Raw genomic sequence first — 21,858 nt, forward strand, 5'->3', positions numbered from 1 at the left:
TAGATGAGATTTAATATAAACAAACTTTAAATTAATTTAAACACACAAGTTCCAAAAAAGACATCAGCTCAGATAAAATGGCACAAAAAATAGATTATACTGTATTGTTGCAAAAGACTTTTAATTGTGCTACTTCAGCTGTACTTGGTACCAGATAAAGACCATTGTATGACCCCCACACCCATCTCACCTGGATAACCATATTCCACCAAGTGGCTTGCAAATATATTTTTAAAAAAAACCCTGTAAATTTGTTTTACTGAACGTGTAATGATGTGTAACATCTGATTCTATAACTCGTATCTTTAGGAGAAGTTAATCTTAACTGTGGAATGAAAATTAACAGTAATATGCTATTGTTAAGAATATATGTAGATAACATCACTAATTCTCTCAAAAGTGATTTCCAAAATAAACTTTCTGGTAGATAACCATCCCTTTGATATATATATCAAAGGGATATATATCAAAAGGCTTCAACAGGTGAATACAATTTTAAAGGACAGTGCACGTATAAAAGAACATGTCAAAGGATCAAGACACTTAAGATCAATAGTGATCACAAAACAATATATATATATACATATATCCAATTTTTTAAATTTAATAAAATCAAAATAAATTAAAATAAGATAGACTGACCATCATGCCCCATCTCGACAGAGGACCACGAGGCCAATAATGGTCATGGAATCGCTGCATTTCAATCGCTATACAAATCACCGCCATGATGAAAAGAATGAAGTACCAATTCACCCTCCCTCATGATGGTCAGTCTATCTTATTTTAATTTATTTTGATTTTGTTATCGTTTGGTAGTTCCTATAACCCTCTTTTGGTGATATTTCATGCCTTTTGGAACTGGTACCTTTCAGGGGGGTACCGCTAAATTAATAAATAATTGGCATTATCCTAAATTTTGTATAGTTTTTGTTAATTGGATTTAAAGATCGAAATTATATAAGGGTTTCTGGGCTATTAATTATATCTATTCCTTTTTTCGTTCGATTGTTTATTTGGGTTATTTTATGTTAATTTTCACTCTACAGTTTTTACCATACTACTGGCTTATGTTATATTTTATTAAATTTAAAAAATTGGATGTATTTCAGCTTCATATGGAGGAATTGCACGTCGCTGCCTCTAATGAACGCTTAAGGATTTATTTATTTATTTCATTATAATTTAACTTTATTTAATATAATTCAATGATAGTATATATATATATATATTGCTGCACTCGTGGGTGTTCTGATAAACATGGATGGTTAATTGCAGGCTACCATATTCCAGCAACAAGTATCCTTTGTAAAATGAACACACACACATTATGTGCAATACAGTTTTTAGAATTAAAGCATGTTTGCATTTTGTAATCAATTTATGGCATGGAGAATTTGTCTGTCTATTTGGTAGCAGTTTACAACTTAGTGATAATTAGCATAGGAAAATCCAGAGCATTCCAATCCTACAGTTCTTATACAAAGAATTAGGCTGGCATAGTAAATCAGAGTACATTATCATTGGGATTTAAACTTTCCATATACAGGAACTCCCTGACTTACACAAATTCGACTTTACACAAGTTTTTGCCTGCCGGTGCAACTGAAAAAAATATGGAAACATATTTTGTATCTGTAGGGATAAATGGAGGTATTGTGAAAATATCGTAATGTGAACCCAATAACATATTGTTGTTGTTTTTTTTTGTAATTTGTTCCAAGTCCTTAGAAGTTGAAAATTTCGCTATATTGCTAAGCTATTTATTTCTCTAAAAGGTCATATTTATAATGAAAATTGCACTACACTTTCATCATTATTGTATGTTCCCATTATAAGAATCAATTTTGAATGCCTCTGTGATATTTTTCTAAAGCACATTTCTGGAGGTCACGACCAAATAACAGTTTGCATTTTCAGGTTTATTGGGCTTTTCTGTTAGCGCGATCTATTATAAATGAATAGTAAACTCGATCTTATTGCATTTGCAATAACTGGAATTCTGTGGGGTTTTATGTTACGGTATTATGGTGAAATGGGTTCCCCTTCACTGAAATCTTCAATCATATAAAAAATAAATTTTCAGAAACGTTCCTATTTGCGTATTACAATGATGAAGGAAAAGGGACCAACAGAAAGTGCAAGTGCTGGCAGTGCCAGGAAATGAAACAAAATTGATTTAGAAATGAAGATGAAAATGATTAAGAAGTACGAAGCAGGACGAAGTTTGTCGTCTATAGTGAGAGAATTAGGTCTTGCTGCTTCAACAGGTGAATACAATTTTAAAGGACAATGCACGTATAAAAGAACATGTCAAAGGATCAACACACTTAAGATAAATAGTGATCACAAAACAGCATCCAAGTGCTATATCAAAGATGGAACAGCTATTAATAATATGGATGGAAAATCAGATTCAGAAGCAAGTGTCCCTAAGTCCAATGGCCATTCAAGCAAAAGCAAAAGCAAGAAGTATTTATGAAGATATTAAGGATAAGTACGGCAAACCCCAACCCAAGTTCGTGGCAAGCAGTGGGTGGTTTAATAGGTTCAAGCATCTCGTTAGTTTCTAAAACATTAAAATATGTGGTGAAGTCGCCAGTGCTGATTCTGCAGCTGCAGAGAAATTTTGTGATGTGTTAGAAAAAATTATTGAAGGCAGCTATTCAATGCAACAAATTTTTGACGTTGATGAGACTGCTCTGTATTGGAAAAAAAAATGCTGGATCGAACATACATAGCCAAAGAGGAAAAGAGAATGCCAGGTTTCAAGGCTTCAAAAGATAGGGCTGCACTCTTGCTTGGGGCTTACTCAGTGGTATTAATCTGTAATATCCAGTGGAAGATTACAGATTAATACCCTGCTTGTGTACCATTCTGGAAATCCTCGTGCATTTAAGGGCATCAATAAAGCCACCCAACCCATGCATTTCCAATCGAACCAGAGAGCATGGATAACAATATCCTCTCTTTGACAATCCTCTCTTTGAGGATTGGTTTAAATGCTGCTTCATTCCCGAGGTTGAAAAATATTGTAAAGACAACGATGTTCCTTTCAAGGTTTTGCTTCTATTAGATAATGCTCCTGGACATCCTATGCATCTAGATGATTTCAATTCGAACGTGAGAGTCATATTTCTTCCGCCAAACATGACTTCACTCATCCAACCTATGGATTGGGGTGTTATTTCGAATTTAAAAGCATACTATTTATGCACAACGTTCGCTCAAACATTGTTTGAAGTAGACGGTGAGAAAAATTTTACATTAAGAAACTTTTGGAAATCTTACAGTATTTACCATGCCGTCTTACACATTAATAAGGCCTGGGCAGAAATTACTAAAAGTTGTTTAAATGGCACTTGGAAGAAAATATGCCCACGGCACATAAAAGGCTTTGAAGCATTTGAAAAAGATGAATCATATGAAGAGTCGTAGCAGCGTACTTATCAGCTGAAGTCGTCAATTCTGGCAACGATGCTTGAGAGGTAAAACTTACTGATGCCTGTCTGCTCTCTTTTTTTGTAATTTTATAATTTTGAAATTTTTTAAATTGCATGCTTTTGTAATTTTTCCTGTGCACGAGATAAAAAATTTAATAAATACAATACAAATACAATAAATGATTCTATTCACACGTTCGTTGAACATTTTTTTTTTTTTGATTCAATCAATTCAATGAGCACAGTTGCAAGTGTTGCACAAGCATGGGAGGGGGAATTCCGACTTACGTAGGGTTCGGCGGAACGCAACCCTTATGGTAATCGGGGAGTGGCTGTATTGATTGGAACATGTGGGTTGGTTACTTACTCAATAGCAGAACATTTTTGGATTTACTGGATGACCATTTTCTATACTAGCATGTTAGCAAAGGCAAGAGAAAGCAGCAGTTTTGATATAATCATCAGCAGTAACTTTCTCTATATTAAAAATTGTCAAGTAAAGGAACTACCAGGTGGTTGTGATCATAGTGTTATTGATGTAGAATTTATTTAAAGATATAATTATGTCAAGTATAAAGAGATGGGATTTTGCTTTTGCAAAAGTGATTGCAATTATCCTGATGTGTCAAATGCAAATGCTAAATGGGAAGTAATTGTAGAAACTACTGAGCTGCTTTTTTATACCACCTAAGAGAGAGTGTTCCGGGTTTAGACTTCATTGGATATCTGATGAGGCTAGTGGCAGAGAAGAAAAATGCATGGGATAATTATAAATTATCAGGGGATGCATTAGCCTATAGTAAGTATAAAATAGTCTACAGCTAACTTATTAAGTGAGTTAGGCATTCCAAGATAAATTATAAGAAAACATTGGCCAAGAAACTTTTGACCAATGATGATCCTGTAGATTACTGACAAAACTGAATGAATATTTTGCTTCTACATTCATAGGTGAAGAAGTTCTTATAGATGAGGATGCTGGAATTTAAATGATTTTCCAATTATTGAGAGGAAAATGAAAGAGAAATTGTTGAAGCCAAAATAAGGCACTTGGGCTGATGAAATTTATCCAATTATAATAAAATCAGAAGCAAACCTTTAGCCATAATTATGAGAGCATCCTTTGGTTCAGGAGAATGTCCCTCAGAATGGAGATGTGCAAATGTCTCCCCAGTACATGGCGGGGGAATCAAACAATAAACTGAGTAATTGCAGAGTTTGATGGCTGCCAGGGAAAGTAGCAGAGTTAATGATTAAAGAAGTAATGCAGGATAATCTTAACAAGAATGCTGTTTACCTCAGTTGCTGTATGGATTTGTTAAGGGGAAATCTTAGTCTGACCAAACTGATCAGCTGCTACGAGATAATCACTGGATGCAAAAAAAATTAACTTTGGCATCATATACTTAGCAGATTTCAGTCAGGTTTCTTTTTACTGTTCTATGTGAATAACTGCTATACAAATTGGAGTGTGACACTGGAGGAAAATTGCTGTGCTATGGATAAATGGATGGTTGAGCAGTAGGAGATAGTGTGGTTATTAATGGGCATTACTTTTCATGGATTATTGTTATTAGTGGAGTTCCTTAGGTTTAGTGTTGGTACTTTACTGTTGGTTTTTATATTTATTAATGCTATTGATGTAGGCATATAATGTTTAGTGTCTAATGAACAAAATTGGGCATGGTGATTAATGACAGCAGTTAAAATTAAATGAATGTTGAGGTTTAACATTGATAAATGCAAGGTGCTGCATTTGGATAGCAATAATCCCAGAATAACTTACTGTGTGAGTGGTACCAAACTCATGGTAGTGGAGAATGAAAAAGATGTACAAGGATAATTGTGCATTCTGATATGCAGTTATCTGAGAGTGCAGTCAGGTGCTAACATTTCAAGGGGGTTTTGTCAGTGATATACAGTAACTTTGCTGACAGGGACAAAGAGGTGATTAGCCCATTGTACTTGTATAAGGCAATGAAAAGGCTGCACCTTGTGCACTATTCCATACAGATTTGGAAACCTTGTTCTGTTGTCACAGGTGCAGGGAAGAGCAGCCAGATTAATCAAGAGGTGCAAAAGGGTAGTCTTACCAAGAAAGAATAAAATGCAGCACCTGGAAGCTGAAAATCTGCAAGGAGACCTGAGTGAAGTGTTTAAGGCTTTAATTGGGTTGAGTAAATTAAATGCCGATTGCATCAGTACTTTCCCTCAGTTGATATTACAAGGGAACATAAATTTAAATCAGAAAAGGATAGTTGCATGATAGATGTGGAAATTTGCCTTCAGCCAGAGAGCAATTGATTGTTATAATAAATTTTTACTTGATTTTTAGTAAGTGGCTAGTTTAAATCACTTTAAAGAAGGAGTCGATAAATTATTAGAGGGGATAGGCAAATCATGTGGGTAATTTTTTTTTTTTTAATGGCTGGTGCTGTAGAAGCTGGCTTTGTTGCATTATTTTGTCACTACTAATACTAATAATACACTCACAAATATGCTAAATAACTTTTAGATTTTGTGTTTGTGAACAACAAAAAAAAAAGCTAGTTTTTTCTGTGTGTACACTGAGGATGTCTGTGGCCTGTAATGGCCATAAACATCTTTAACTGTCAAGATGGCTTGAAACGAGAAATAAAATTAGAAAAGATTCTACAAAATGTATTATTTTTGTAATAAGAGAATAAATTTTTAATTTTAGTTTGTATCAATCTTCTTTGTTTAGAAGAAGTAAAAAAAAAATAAAAAAAAATATATATATATATATATTTATTAATTTTTTGCTTTGCAACTTTTCTTTCCTATGACAGCGGAAAAAATCAAAAGGCAGCTTAAGGCATGAAGGGAACCAACATCGTTCAAAAAGTTATGATGTGCCCCCATCTTGTGATGTGGAAATATGCACTATTTGTTTAGAGCAGTTTAGAGAAACTGATACAATAAGGTAATACCATATTTATTTCTGAATGTTATTTTTATCTAAAATATCCATTTCATGCAAAGAAGTTAAAGCGGCTTATCCTTCAGCAATCAATCAGTTTTCTCTATATATCATTCATGTAATCAGAAACAAACCAATTTAAAAGACTAGCTATTTTGAGCAATTTTCTCGAGAAACTGTTTCACTCTGACCATTTATAAGTGTTATAAATGGTTTGATTGTTCACACAACGTGGCAGACTTTGATGACAGCTTCACCTGAAATTGCATATAGTGTGACCACAACCTAAGACAGTCTCTAACACAAAACATATCATGTTACCTGAAATGAATCTTGGTTTAATGTAAAGTTTTTTTTCTCCAATGAAATGTGTTTGCCAACCTCTGCCATTACGATATTTTTTGGTTTTCTTTTAGTTTATTTTTTGCTTTGTCTGCAAACAAATATTAGTTATCGGTGTTCTGTGCCCAAATTAACTGTGACAATTACATCCATACAGGGTGGTTCTGGAAGGTCTAGCCAGAGTTAAAAAGAAGATTCTACTCATCAAAACAGTGAAAGAAGCTCATATAAACATAGGCCCTGAAATGCTTCCTTGCCAAGTTAAGGCAGGTTCCTCCTGGCTGGTGATGTCAGCAATACTGTTCAACTGATTTTTATATCATCTCATTACAGATATTCATGAACATTAACCATTATTCAGATGATGAAATGATGGACATACATTTCACTTATCACCATGTAAATAGTAACAGCAGGAAATTGAATTGTCTTGACCACCAAGGAAGCATTCCTAGAGGGATAGGAATTGCACACACAGAGAGAGAGAGAGAGAGAGAGAGAGAGAGAGAGAGAGAGAGAGAGAGAGAGAGAGAGAGAGAGAGAGAGCACTTAGAAAAACTGGTTCTTAATCAGATGAAATATTATCTTGAACCCAACACAAGAGATAATTCACTCTTTCAGTTCAATGTCTCACTCAGGGCACTGATGAGAGACCAGCAAGTTTTGAAACAGCTGTAATGGTTGTGTTACAGTTTTTAATTGAATAGTGAATTCGCTTCATTGGTGATGGAATTCAAATTAAAAACAAAATTATTAATTTTAAGTTGAATAAGGAATACAATGAACATCCAAAAAACAATGATTGACAAAATAGAGGAGAAAAGATTGGAGTGGTTTGGCCATGTGAAGAGAATAGAGGACAACAGATTGCCCAGAGGAGTCATGGAGAAGGAAAAAAGAGGTAGACCAAGAAGTATGTGGGTAGAGGGTGTGAGAGCAGCTATGAATAGAAGAGGACTGGTGGATGGAGATTGGGAAGATAGAAGAAAATGAAAAAAAAAAAAAGAATAAAGGAATAACTTTTCGATGTTAGTTCGAGAAAAACTATTGTAATAACAAAATAAATCCTAAAAAGAAGGTTGGCACTGGGATTAACAATTTAATTTCTAAAGTGAGAATGAGCCCAAACTTGCTGCTATTAAGAGGAGGATAATAGCATCTTTTTGGAAAGAACAGAAAAATATAATAGATGAACAGTAGCATTTGTTATATTGTTGTTGCCGCCATGGTTGCCAAATTACTTGAGCAGAAAAAGAGGGCATGGAAAAGTTACAGAGCAATAAAAAGTACTGAAGCCTATAACAGCTACAAATTGATCTATAATAGTGCCACAGAAAAAGTTTGGCTGGCAAAGAAAAATTATGAGAAATCGCTGAGGGAGATAAGGAATTCTTCAGAAAGAAGAGAAGGACAAACCAGATCGGACCCTTGGTAATGGACGTGGGATAGTATTAGATACCCCAGCTGAAGTTGCAGATGAACTCAACAGTTATTTTGCATCGATATTTACAGAAGAAAAACCTTTTACGTCAATGAGAAATTAGCATTAGTAAAGGCAGATGATGCAAGAAAGCAAGCTTATATAGCATCAGCCCAAAAAAAAAAAAAAAACACCTTTTCTCATTTCACCCATCCACTTGCCGACCGGGCTAGCCGGGTGGGTAAAGTGCCTGCCTGGCAACCCAAAGGTCGCGGGTTCGAATCCCGCCTCGGGCTTGGATCAGAGTACTGCAAAAACCTTGGGAGGTGCATTATGGCCACAGAAGCAGATGCGCCAACAACTACCAAAAAAAAAAAAAAAAAACCATCCACGTGCTCCAGATGTTTGTCTAGTTCTGCCCTGAATCTCTTTAAGCTATCAACTTCTACGGCAGATGGAAGCTTGTTCCAACAATCAACAATCAACCACCCGTTGGCTAAAGGTAAACTTCCACACATCTATCCTACAACTGTCCTTCCTCAATTTGAATTCATGCCCTCTTAGGCGATTATTCTGAGCAAGAGGAAGAATCCCATCAGCACTGAGCATGCTCAAATCATTCAAGGCTTTATACACCTCAATCAGATCACCTCGCAGATGCCTAGTCCACAGACATTGCAATTTCCAAAACCTAAGCTTTTCTTTTTTAAGAGTAACCCTTTGTTCCATTCACTAATCTTGTTGCCCTTCTCTGTACTCGTTCCAGCAGCTCAACATCCTTCTTAAAAAAAGGCCTCCAGACCTGTATACAGTACTCAAGGTGTGGCCTGACCATTGCCTTATACAAGGCGATAATCACCTCCTTATCCCTGATAGAAAAATTCCTGTATATCATTGACAAGACAAAATGAGCTACTCTTGCAGACCGTCTGCACTGCTCAGAAAACTTTATATCTGACTGCACAATTACTGTCAGTGTAGTACCACATTGTTGATACATTACTCAGGATTTACTGCTTCCCATATTCAGTATTTTACATTTGTCAATGTTAAACTTCAGTTGCCACCTCTCAGCCCATCTGCTCAACTTTTTTAGATCCTATTGCAGTAGTGTACTGTCATTATTCTCATTAATAACCCTGCCGACCTTTGTATCGTCTGCAAACATGGAAATTAAGCCTGATACACCATCATCAATATCATTAATAAATACAGAAAGCAACAGTGGTCCCAACATTGAATGTTATTAGGACTAATGTTATTACGGACTCCACTAATAACATTAGTCCACAAAGAGAAGTCTTCTCCCACTGAACCATCCCTTTATCCATAGCAGCAATTTGCCTCCAATGCCGCACTGCTCCAATTTGTACAGCAGTCTTCCATGTGCAACAGTATCAAAAGCCTTTCTAAGATCCAAATAAATTATATCAAAATTATCCACATCATAGTATCCAATCAAATTGGTCAGACAATCATATTGGACAAGGTCTAATCAAATTGGACAAGACCTTCCCTCGGACAAAACCATGCTGTGTCCGAGCTATAACTGAAGTCTTGTCTAGGTGATCCTGCAGTGTTTCTTTAACCAGCACCTCCATTAATTTCCCTGGAACAGAAGTTTAAACTAACTGGTCTGTAATTATTTGTCACCCCTTGATCCTCCTTTGTGAATTGGGATCACATTTGCATATCTCCAGTCCATATGTACCTCCCCTGAGTCCAAAGAATTCTCATAATTATGGCTAAGGGTTTGCTTACTTCCATTGCTGCCTCATTTAATATAACTGGATTGATCCCATTCAGACCAGGTGCCTTTCTTATGTATCTCCTCCACTTTGCTCTCAGTAATTACAAAATCATCTAGCTCACTGTCACAGTTTAATTCACCTCTGGCATTCCTCTCCCTGAATAACTCTTCATGTGTGAATGTAGATGCAAAATACTTATTTAGTTTGTTAGCTACCTCAGCAGGATCATCAACAGTTGAACCATTGATATCAAGTGGACCAATCTGATTCATCCCCTTCCTTCTAGAGTTTACATAAGTAAAGAATTCTTTGATGTTCTCCTTTGCATCCTTTGCCAAAGATTTCTTGTAATCTGCCTTTGCCTGCCTAACCTCCTATGTGACTTGGTTATAGACCAGCTTATATCTATCATAGGTTTCCATTTCGCCTGTTAATTTATATGTATCACGTGCATTTTTCTTCTTTGCCACGTCTTATTAGTTCAAATGACATCCATTTAGGCCTAAACCTTGAACAATATTTCTTAGTTGGAATGTAAAGCCTAGTAGTTTCCAAGATAAGTTCTTTGAATGCTTCCCATTTTGAATTTGCTGTTGGTAATATCATCAGTTGGTCCCACCATATAGAATTTAAATACTGTCTCAGACCTCCTTAGTTGCCTTTACGAAAGCAAAAACCCTTTCCTTTACCCCTGATGGTAGTTACCTCTTTGAGTAAATCCCACTTGAGCACAATGTGATCATTGCGCCTTAGTGGTTCCTTTATCTGCAGATTCTTAATGCATGAAGAATCACTACTGATAATCAGATCAAGAGTATTACTCCCTCTAGTTCACTTCCAAACATGCTGCTGTAGAAAAAATCCTCCAATAAATCCACTAAAACCTTGCTAGTGTGCGAGTGACCAATCCACGAATTCCGGTCAATGTCTGGGAAATTAAAATCCCCCATTATAGGACACTGATTTGCTGGCCTATTCTATTTCTCTGTACAGTTGTGTATTATACTCATCAGAGTCATTAGGCCTATAACACACTCCTACTCTCAATTTTGCTTTCCCAATGCATATATCACATCAAACTGACTCGACACTGCACTGTCCAGCCATGTCGACTAGCTGTACTTCCTTTTATTTTATGTGTTTCTTAATTAATAGCATAACCCCTCCTCCCTTCCTATCATTCCTGTACACATAGTACTCTCCAAATTACAGTTCTGCATTCCTTATATCTGTGTGACAATACGTCTCTGATACCCCAACAATATCTGCCTTTGATGTTTTGACCAACACCTCAAATTCATCAAATTTATTTACCAAACTCCTAGCATTGGTGTACACGCAAGTATACATGCACCTGTTCCTATTCTTAGCTATCCTAACACAGCCCATATATGTACTTGTTCCGCAGTGACTCCCAGCAATCTCTGGAATCCCCTGCACCTTGTTTTCCTGGTTGCTGCTCATTCCAGTAGAAGCAGTGCAAGAATCACTTTCACCTCTACCAGCGGTACTATTAATCTATTAGTCTGTGTATCACCCCAAGCTAGCATCAGCAAATATTCTTGCACCCTTTCTATTTAAGTGTGTCCGATCCCTGTAGAAGCAATCTCTCCTGTTAACAAGCACAGACCACGCTGAGAAAAATTCTACCCCTCGAGCCTTTCACAATCTCTCCAGGGCTGAATTGATCGACAAGGCTCTCATCATATACTCCCTCCTATCATGTCTGGGTAGAATTGCAAACACTTTCAAATTCAACCCTAACTCATGGCTTTTTTTCAACATTGCCTTGTACTTGTTATGTAATTGTGCCAGTCTCCTACTCTTAATATTATTAGTGCCAAGGTGTACAACAATATCACCTCTTGTGCCCTTAAAAGATATCTACCCTACAACATCAGCAGCCTTTGCCCCTGGCAGACATACCATGGGCCTGTTCCACCTATCCTTTTTGCACAATATGTTCCTCATTTCCCTGACAATAGAGTCACTGACAACAACTAGTTCCTTTAGGATCAGCGCATTCTGCCTTGGGGGTTGCTGCTGTGTTGCGTGATGTTCAAGTGCAAGCTCTGGTGTTGATGTTGGTAGCTAAGAGCTTGATGGCCTCTCAATTTAAATCCTTTGAGGGCATCATCCTGTCCTTCAAGCTCTCATATAGGCGCATAACAACGCTCAGTTGGCACCTGATTTACTCACATTTCTTACGTCGCACACACACACACACACAAACAAAGATATTTCCCTTGGGAATATCATGTCCCGTTCCTGATTGATCCACAAACATGAAACAAGCAGTACATTTCAAAAGGCTGTGATTCAGAGAACCGTCGCCCCCTTCAGTTCTCCTCTGAGCCAGCACTCCAATTAGCTTGAGCCTTTTGCTTTGCTGCTCTGGTCTGAGTCATGATTTCGATTCAATTTCAAATAAAATTTCAATTTCAATACAAAAATATAACCCTAAATGTATATCCCAATACAGTTATTACACTTTATATATCTATATATATATATATTTCAGTATCGAGTATTATCTCCAAGTTACATTATATGACTGTCATATCTCCTGTCAAGTTCTATTAATTTACAATGTTACATTTGTATAATCTAGGTCGTTATATGTATTTAGTTAATAAAGTACAATTTAATTGTCAATGAAATTTATAAGATTTATAAATTTTACTGATTAATTGATAATACTATACTATGCTAACAGATTTCTAAATACAGTTTTTAGATGTTTTTTTTTAACTTAGCCTCAGTTAGCAACTCTATACCAAACTGCGAAATTTTTTCAAACTGAAATGAACAGCCAAGTAGTGTGTGGAAAATTATGGGAGTGAAGTTGAAAATAAATGTAATTAATGATGTTGAAATTTCACATGTTTATTTAATGAAAAAACTTGAGCCTACAGGCCAGTAAGGCTCCTGGGGTTGATGGCATATACCCTATAATCTTAAGGGAAGTGGGAAGTGAGTGCATTGAACCATTGAGGCTAATTATGAGAGCATCCTGGACTCGAGAGTTATTCCATTGGATTGGAAAAGTGCCAATGGGTCTCATATACATAAGGATGGTTTTAATAGTGAGGTGGGAAATTACCGGCCGGTTAGTCTAACTTCAATAGAAGGGAAAATCATGGAGGCAATTATCAACTGTGGAATTCAGGATCATTTAGATAAAAATGGAATTCTGAAGGATACTCAGCATGGTTTTGTAAAGGGAAAATCATGTTTAACTAATCTGGTTAGCTAGATCGTACGTATAGCTTAGCTTAATTTTCAGCACTCACCTCATAGTAATCCGCTTAGCTGGTGGAGGGTTTTACCACATACATAGTGGTTATAGGATTCTAATACTTTACAGGGATTATGGGTTTAGAATTAAGTTATGGGCTGTAGAAAAATTGAAATGCATTTCGGGAACCCAACCCGCATATAACACAAGCGCGCTCTCTTCCCCCCCCCCCTCCACTATAGCTAACTGAAGACGAGGAAACTCGAAAGTCGCTCGTGCGCGATTATTAGCTTATATTTCCTTTCTTTTTTTCTCTACATTTAAATTTAATTAGGCAACCATGGAAAGTGCACTTTCCTTTCTTAAAAATTTTTCTACAGCCCATAACTTAATTCTAAACCCATAATCCCTGTAAAGTATTAGAATCCTATAACCACTATGTATGTGGTAAAACCCTCCACCAGCTAAGCGGATTACTATGAGGTGAGTGCTGAAAATTAAGCTAAGCTATACGTACGATCTAGTTATTACATTACAGCACATAAGGACTCCTTAAAATATCAAGAGCTAATCTGGTTAGCTATTTTGACAGAGTCACTCAAGAGCTGGATTTGGGGAATAATTTCGACATGGGATGCATGGTCAAATGAAATGAGTGCAGTGTTATCTTGTCTTCAAAGACGATGTATACCCATGTCCGGTCCATCATCCAGATTTCAGCAAAGCATTTGACTCAGTCCCACATGAGCTGGAGACCCAAAAAGTGGGGTTCCCCAAAGATCACTATTAAGAACACTATTGTTTTTGATTTTCATAAATAACATTGATGAAGGGATAGAGGGTGTGATGTCTAAATTTGCAGATGATGTAAAGATTGGTAGTGTAGCAAAATGATCATTGCCAAGCAGAGCTTCTTCAGAGTGACCTAGATAGACTTCAGGAATGGTCAGAAAAATGGCAGGTTGATGACACACACACACACACACACACACACACACACACACACACACACACACACACACACACACACTGTCCACAACTGTGGTAACTCATCAAATGGGCTGAGACTCACAAACTTACCATTTCCCCAGCCAAAACCAAAATATTGCTGATTAAAGGTACCCTCCATATCTGTAGGCCACCCGTCCCCCAACTTCAGGACACATCTATCAGAATGCACACAACTGTTAAATACCTTGGTGTCTTCCTCGATCATAAGTGGTCCTTCATGCTGCATCTTGATTATATCAAGGACAAGATCAAGAGATACACAGCCATGCTGGCTTGCATGACCAGAACAGAGTGGAGACTTAAGGGCAGGACTCTCAAATGCTTTTACTCTGCAGTCTTCCTCCTGATTGTTTCATATGGTGCCCCTGCCTGGTTCCGCAGGGTTGAGAGAATCACCTTTGCCAAAAAACTTAATGGAATTCAACTTCTTTCTCCTCCAATCCACAAGAGTTTGCAGTACTACCTCCACTCCAGGTCATTTCTGGAAATCTACCTTTAGACCTCTACATTGCTTACTGCAGCCTCTTGCACTGCTCCAGAAGGAAATTACAAACTACCTTCATCGGTATCTCTGCTGCTACAAATGCCAACCTTGCAACCAAGAAGCAGAGACTCTGGTCTGAAGTTTCCAACCTCTGGCAGTCCCACTGGTCCGGATATTGCTTTCCTCACAAAAAGTACTCAGACTTGGCTCACCCTCAACTTAGAGACCACCTTTATGCTCACTGGGCACAGATCCTTCAAAGCTCATCTTTATAAATATGGTGCAGTGGATGATGACACATGCATCTGTGGTGAAACAGAGAACTGGAATCACCTTATGCTCGACTATATGGTTTATTTAGATCTGAGACTACTCCTCCTTCAGAGCAACTTGCCTGCTCTCCAACCTTTACACTCTGATTGAAACTAGAGAGATCTTCAATGTCTTCATACACTTCTGTACTGCCTGTTTCAAGAGATGGAGACACCGTCTGACTGCTGCTGTTGTTCCATAGGTGTAAGGCCCCACTCCTGGACCATAGACAAATGGAAAGGTGTGCATGTGGCAACCCAGAGAAAGCTACCTGCCAGACTGTATTCCAACAATGAAGTCTGGCAGAGACAGCATGATGGTGTGGGGCTATTGGTTGTTTTAAACAATACCATGAATGCTGAGGTCTATCTAGACATCCTGGACAATAGTGTGTTACCTACATGGTGGCAGTGCATTGAGGAAGGCCCACACCTGTATCAGCAGGACACTGCTCCATGCCATATTGCTTGTGTTCGGATGGACTGGTTTGAGGAACATGAAAAAGTTGAACTAACTAGCCAGCCCAGAACTCCAATCTCAGACAGAGAACACTCCTATAGAGAACCTCTGGAGTGAAATGGATCATCAGGTGGTTGTGAGGAGAGACTGTCCAAAAAAAAAAAAAAAAAACTGAAATGGTCACAGCTTTTGAAGGCTGAAACGCAGAAGATATTGAAAGACATGTACAAAAAACCAGTGGAGAGTTTTCACAGTTACTAGATTCTGTCATAAAGGCTAAAAGTTCCAGCAGACTATTGGTTTCCTGTAAATGGAGTTTCTATAGGAAAAATGTTGTTATTGTTATTTGGTTTTTAGGAGCATTAGCAACTAAGGCCATATTGCTTTGGTGCGGTGGTCGTGGTCATTCCCTGACCTTTCCGCATGCTCCGTATTTGGTGGTGACGGGCTCGAACCCCTGGTCTAATCAAGAAGCGTGTGCTACGCACTGCTGCTCCTTCCCACCTGGCTACGGAGGCGCCTCTATAGGAAAAGAATGATAGGGTAATATCAGATAGTCAAAACTTCAGTATTATATACATTCAAAGCTCTTTATATCAATCCTAATTTTGATATTCCAGCATGTTATTAGTATTTGTCGTATAGTGCAAGGAAACCACAAGCCTTTGCTGCATTGGCCTAAACAAAAATAAAAATAAAAAAACTGTAAAAGTAGATAATAAGAAAATATAAAAAATTTGGTGCTTCCCTCCTCACTCACCTAGGTAACTATCGAGCAGATCTTTCAAATTGTCAGCTTTAATGACCTGTGGAGTCAGCTTGTCTCAGTAATCAAAAACTCACTGGCTAAAAGAAAACTTTCTACAATCTAGTCTAAACCTCTTCCCTTGTAATTTGAATTTATGGAATTCTTTATAACAGTGAAAATTCTGCCTTCATTAATTTTACTAACCCCTCTCAGAGCCTTATATAAACCTCAATCATTTGGTCCTCCTTGGGGGACTCCTCTAAGGTGCCTGATTGCCAAGCTCTACAGCTCACGTAACTGAAGTCTTTCCTCATACAGTCGCTTGCTGATCTCACTGTGCAAGTTGCCCAATTTTGCACCCTTTCAAGAAGCTTAATATTTTTTCTTAGATGAGGTCTCCATACTTGGACACAGCATTCCAAGTGTAGTCTAGGATTATGACCTCCCTGTCTCTACAGGCTATTGTTTGATAAATCATTGACAGAATACCATGGGCTTTCCTTCATATCTGTTTGTATCATAATTCCCAGATCCCCTTCTTCCTTTACTGTTTTTAATTCAATCCCACCACGTGTATGAGTGATTTTGGGGTTGCTGTTCCCAAAGTGTAAGACCTTGCATTTTGCTGCATTAAAGTATAGCCTACCACTTTCTGACCACTCCAGAAGCCTGTTCAAGTTAACTTGAAGGAGTGCTGCTTGGCACTGATCATTGACTCTCCTAATCTTTACATCATCTGCCAGTTTTGACATCATGCCCTTTATTTCTTTGATGATTTCATTTACAAAAAAATCAGAAACAACAGTGGTCCAAGAACTGGTCCTCCTTGGGGAACCCCCAATTTTGGCATTACTCTAATCTGAAGAATATCCATTAATCACAATCCTCTGCCTTTTACCCTGCAACCATCCTGTGATCCATCTTGGAATCTTGCCAGTAATCCCAACATGCTCTGTTTATACAGCAGCTTCTCATGGGGAACTGAGTCAAATACTTGCTGAAATACAAATAAGCTATGTCAGAATTGTTCTCTATATCCAGTAGTGAGTAACTGTCAAAACAGCTTACCAGGTTGGTTAAATATGTTTTCCCCTTAATAAAACCATGGATGTTCTTCAGAATGCTATTTCCATCTAAATATCCATGGACTGCTCTTATTAATCATTGCCTATGAGATTTTCCTTACCACTGAAGTCAGAATGACCGGTCTGCAGTTATTGATTTCACTCTTAGAACCACCTTTATGCATGAAGTTTTATTTGTAGTTCAACAATTGAGTTACAAAGTATTCCTCTGAAGACAGCGTTGGATGTCCATTTGTTGTTGAAATGAGGTGGATAGTATTGTCTTTTTTTTTTTATCATATGATGTGAGCAATACACGAAGGAACCAGTTTTTTCCTGCTTCCTTCGTGTATCGTGGCCACGAAATCCAACTGGATAGTGTGGCACCATCGTTATATCAAGCCTGGGGCGGGATTCAAACCCGCAACCTTTGGGTTGCCAGGCAGGCACTTTACCCACCCAGCTAGCCCGGTCGGCAGTATTGTCATATCAGAATTACATGACTAAAGAAATCCATAGTAAACCATTAGAGTCAGTGACAATGGTTTTAAGTGCAAAATTTTATTTTTACCTAATTACGATGAGTATCACTCTTCTAGCTGTGGTTTCCATCAGGAGACTTTACTACCTTATTATTTTAATAATGAAGTGGTAAAATCTGAGGTTTGTTATTATAATTATTAATGTAATATCTTTATCAAAAATGTTCTATTTCAGTGTGTGGACAATCTTGATTACTTCTATAACTAAACTTTTCACCTGAAATTAAGAGAGAGAATTGCTGACCTTTACAGTAAATGCAAATAAGCTTATTTAGGTATTAGAATTTATGACCTAGACAAATCATAGACCCCACATTATATATGCTGTGTTGAAAATGTGAGAGTGGGTTAATGAAAGATAAAAATTCCTTAAATTAGGTGTACTGATGGTGTGCTGTGAACCTAGAGATTACATATTGGATTGCTATTTTTGCATGTGCAGTATTACGGGGAAGGTACAGTGCAAAGAACAAAGCTGCAATACAATATCCAAATCAACTATTCAACCTGATCCCAGCAGTGAAAATTGGCCCTCATTTATTTTCACTAATTTTATATTCTGAAATTTTGCCTATGGCAGCATATTGTAACCTCAAACTATTGTTTGAACATATTGTATTATTGTAATCTCAACCATCCTGTGATCCATCTTGGAATCTTGCCAGTAATCCCAACATGCTCTGCTTATACTATTTTGAAATGAGATAATATATGTATATGTGCTGACTTTTCAATCTCATAAACTTAACTTTTTGGTAATCTCTAATTTCTGTTCTTTTCAGGTTTAAATCAGTTTTAAATTAGTTTAGGTTCATTAGTTTTCCTTCTCAAAAATTAATAGTGAGAGTTGGTTTGGCTGTGGGATGGATGGTATATACTTCTTGGAAATGTGAGGCTGTCTTTAATTTGTCAACTAGTAAACTAACTGGGTATTGCTAAAATTAATCAGCAAGTTAAACATATGTCCTGTTATGTCCACGTGCACTTTGTTCTGCTGCCATCTTGATAGTCACTGTTTGGTCAGTACTAACAAAATTTCCATACTTTTCACTGTTCATCAGGTAGCTAGATCAAGAATCATAATGGATGTTCTTTTCTTCATGAAATCAAAAAAAAACAATTCATTCCTTCAGCATCCTTTGTAACTTTTGATGGGAGTTTCTTTCACTTTAACCAGAAATTTCAGGTTCATGTGCTTTTTCATTAATTCAGACAACTATTTTTATTCTATCAAATCAAAACCTACTTAATTTAATGTCATAAGACATAATAAATGCATAACAGATTATGACTACACCTTCATTTATTGTTGATAAGTTGGCAGTTACAATACCTATGTAACTGCAGCACCATTCCTGTACCCTTCTAGCCATGCCTCATAGCTCTGCCACTGGCCACCATGGTGCATTTTGCAAAATGCTCTATAAGCAGCAGCAGGCTATATCTCCAGATATACTCTGCCTAGTACAGACAAGGTATATTATCATACTATTTAACTATCTAATTTTTATTAAATTTGCAGTATATTTAATGAAAAAATGAGCAAATTCCTTAATAAATTGGTGAGTGAATGATTATTATGTGTAATAAGTTATTAGTTACTACATAGTTCATTTACTACGAAAATTAGTGCATTTGCATCTGAAAATTCATTAATTGTTTGAGTATTCATTGTGCATTTTTTAGGTATACTAAGAGTAAATCAGTTACAAATATTCCTTTATATGAAGGATAAATATTCATATGACTTTTTTCCCTCCTTTTTAGGCAGCTTCCATGTGAGCATCTATTCCATCCAAGTTGTGTTTGGCCTTGGTTAAGAAATAACAATACTTGTCCAACATGTCGTTTTTACATTTACTAGCTTTCTGTGATATTCAGCTGGCAAATGATCACTGTTCTAGGGAGACGTGCATTCACATTAGTAAACTGATAGCTGTATGGAAAGCAAGTACAATCACCTTTAGACAATTTCCTCCTTATGTACAGCCTGCAGAATTACTAGTCAGCATTTTAGAAGCGCTAACCAAAGTTGAGAAGTAAAACATTTAACAAGCAATTCTTTTAAAATTTGTGTCATAATTTGTTTCACAGGAACCAATATATTATTGGCAATTTTAAGTTTCATTTGTTATTTTAGATTTTGAACTCTACTGTTAGATGCTTATTTGAAATGCTAGAACTTTTAAAAGTTCATGTCCATAGTAAGATAATACTATTAGTTTATGTGCATTTGTTAGTGAGCTTGGCAAACCATAGTTCACATAAGAAAAAACAACACTAAAATTTGAAACTTGTGTAGGATATAACATGCAGCATTTGTTTTGTCCATTTTTAAAATATAAGTGTTATACCTATATAAAAATAGTCATATATGGTAGTATATGAAGCAAATGCACTCAATTAACTTGGTTAAGAAATAACATTTCTTTAAAAATTCATAAAATATTACAAATATAATTACAGTAGACTGATTATCTGAGGGTGAATTTATCTGAGTTGTAACCTGTGAAAGTCTTAAGATGGATAACAAGAAGAAATGCATGAAGTTCATCACAGGTGTTTGCATATATTTTTGTAATGTTCTTTAGACAAGTCCCTTGAATTTCTCAGGAACCTCATCTTCACCTTTCTTTCTGCCTACTAGCTCACAGTTCTGTAAGCCTTCAGTTTTACTACTGTACAGTTAATTTTAAAATTATTTATATTTTCATTATTTCTCTTATTTATGTTCTCATTTAAACAGAAAATTGAACTTGTGTATAAACATTAAAAACGAGGTGCTAAAGTATCAACTTAAATGTTGGGAATAAACTCTGTCGTTTTGCAGATTACCCAGGAAAATTTTTTATTAACCAACCTGAGATAATCACAAGTTTATTGTATTTGACATGTCCAACATTCAGTTTCTAAAAACTGAACAAATTTTCTGTGAAAAAAAAAATTGTGTACCATCTAGTGGCTTTTCTGAAAACATGAAATTCAGTCTGTAAATTGATCTGAATTTAACACTTCTGTATTAAATGAACACTATATATATATAAAAAATTTTTTTACATATGTTCCAACACAGTGAGAACACTACGTTGCTTGTTCTGACAAAGTGATATAAAACACCAGATGTTTCTAATTGATTGAATATTTTGGTCAGTGCTTATAACATTTGGTATTTTATAAACTATATTCTTGTTGATATCCATGCCTTAAGTGTACATCCTTCCTCTTGAATTATATATAGAAACAGAAAATAATGATTTTGTTGGTAACGATTGTATTAGGATGCAGTGGATTAATTATTCTTAATTAATCCATTTAACTAGCATTACATTTTGTTTGTATACCATGTCTTTGCAGAAAAGATGTTTTAATTGAATTTGTTTATTAAAATACGACTTGCATCAATATGCATGCAATATTTCTGAACTTAGCAGACTGCCATGGTCTGCTAACTGGGGACACCAGAGTATTGTTCCATTCTCTAGTATTGTTTTAAATATTTTTTGAAAGCCACTGTATTGATATTACTTGTGAATACAATGATCTAAAAGTTGTTTTAAATTTTTTTAGAGAATGCATTGTCAGTCTGTTATTTCATGGAGTGGGACTGAGAAACTCTGAGTTCTCCATCCATTAACAAATTGCTAATCTTGCTTTGCATCATGGCCTAATAAAACTTCCCAATGCCATAAATTTTCCCTTGAGTGTTTGGAGAGAGTGCAGTAGGAATTTTTATGGCTCTAAGATAAAATCTCTTCTCTGCTCATCAGCATTCAAAGAAAAAAACTATGTATTTCTTACCGAGTTTTATTACTAATAGTAGAAAACAGTATTATTTTCAACTGTTTTTCATTGCAATTGTCTTTTTGAAACATTATTACATTATATAAGCTTTTGTGAGCTAGTCTGGAGATCTGTCCCATTTATAACATTTATAGTATTTTTCCCATCATAGTGGAAAATGGATATCATAGTGGATACATTATCCAGAGGTAATTTTCGGATGCAATGCATTAATTCTATTAATTTATTAGAGGATATAAAGCTGAATGTGGAACTAGCAGAGGAATTTTACTCCTTAGTGTAAAAATAAATCTGTGCATCTT

General features: G+C 36.3%; 1 protein-coding gene across 5 annotated transcripts in view; it reads left to right on the forward strand.

Moving 5' to 3' along the window:
• The window catches only part of LOC150081506 (uncharacterized), an 89,670-nt gene extending 69,592 nt beyond the window's left edge, over positions 1 to 20,078 (forward strand). For 4 of the 5 annotated variants that reach the window (XM_090379345.1, XM_090379344.1, XM_090379347.1 and 1 more), the window contains 2 exons: positions 6,254 to 6,387; positions 19,523 to 20,077. In XM_090379345.1, the coding sequence (XP_090235471.1) occupies positions 6,254 to 6,387; positions 19,523 to 19,619 (231 nt within the window). In that variant the 3' untranslated portion in view covers positions 19,620 to 20,077. Of the gene's footprint in view, positions 1 to 6,253; positions 6,388 to 19,522 lie in introns of all 5 variants that reach the window. The other variant, XM_090379343.1, reaches the window with a different exon arrangement.
• Positions 20,079 to 21,858: the final 1,780 nt, after the last annotated feature.

The sequence above is a fragment of the Mastigoproctus giganteus genome, chromosome 8 (assembly GCF_048544385.1).
Source record: "Mastigoproctus giganteus isolate SK-2022 chromosome 8, ASM4854438v1, whole genome shotgun sequence".
Lineage (NCBI taxonomy): Eukaryota > Metazoa > Arthropoda > Arachnida > Uropygi > Thelyphonidae > Mastigoproctus > Mastigoproctus giganteus.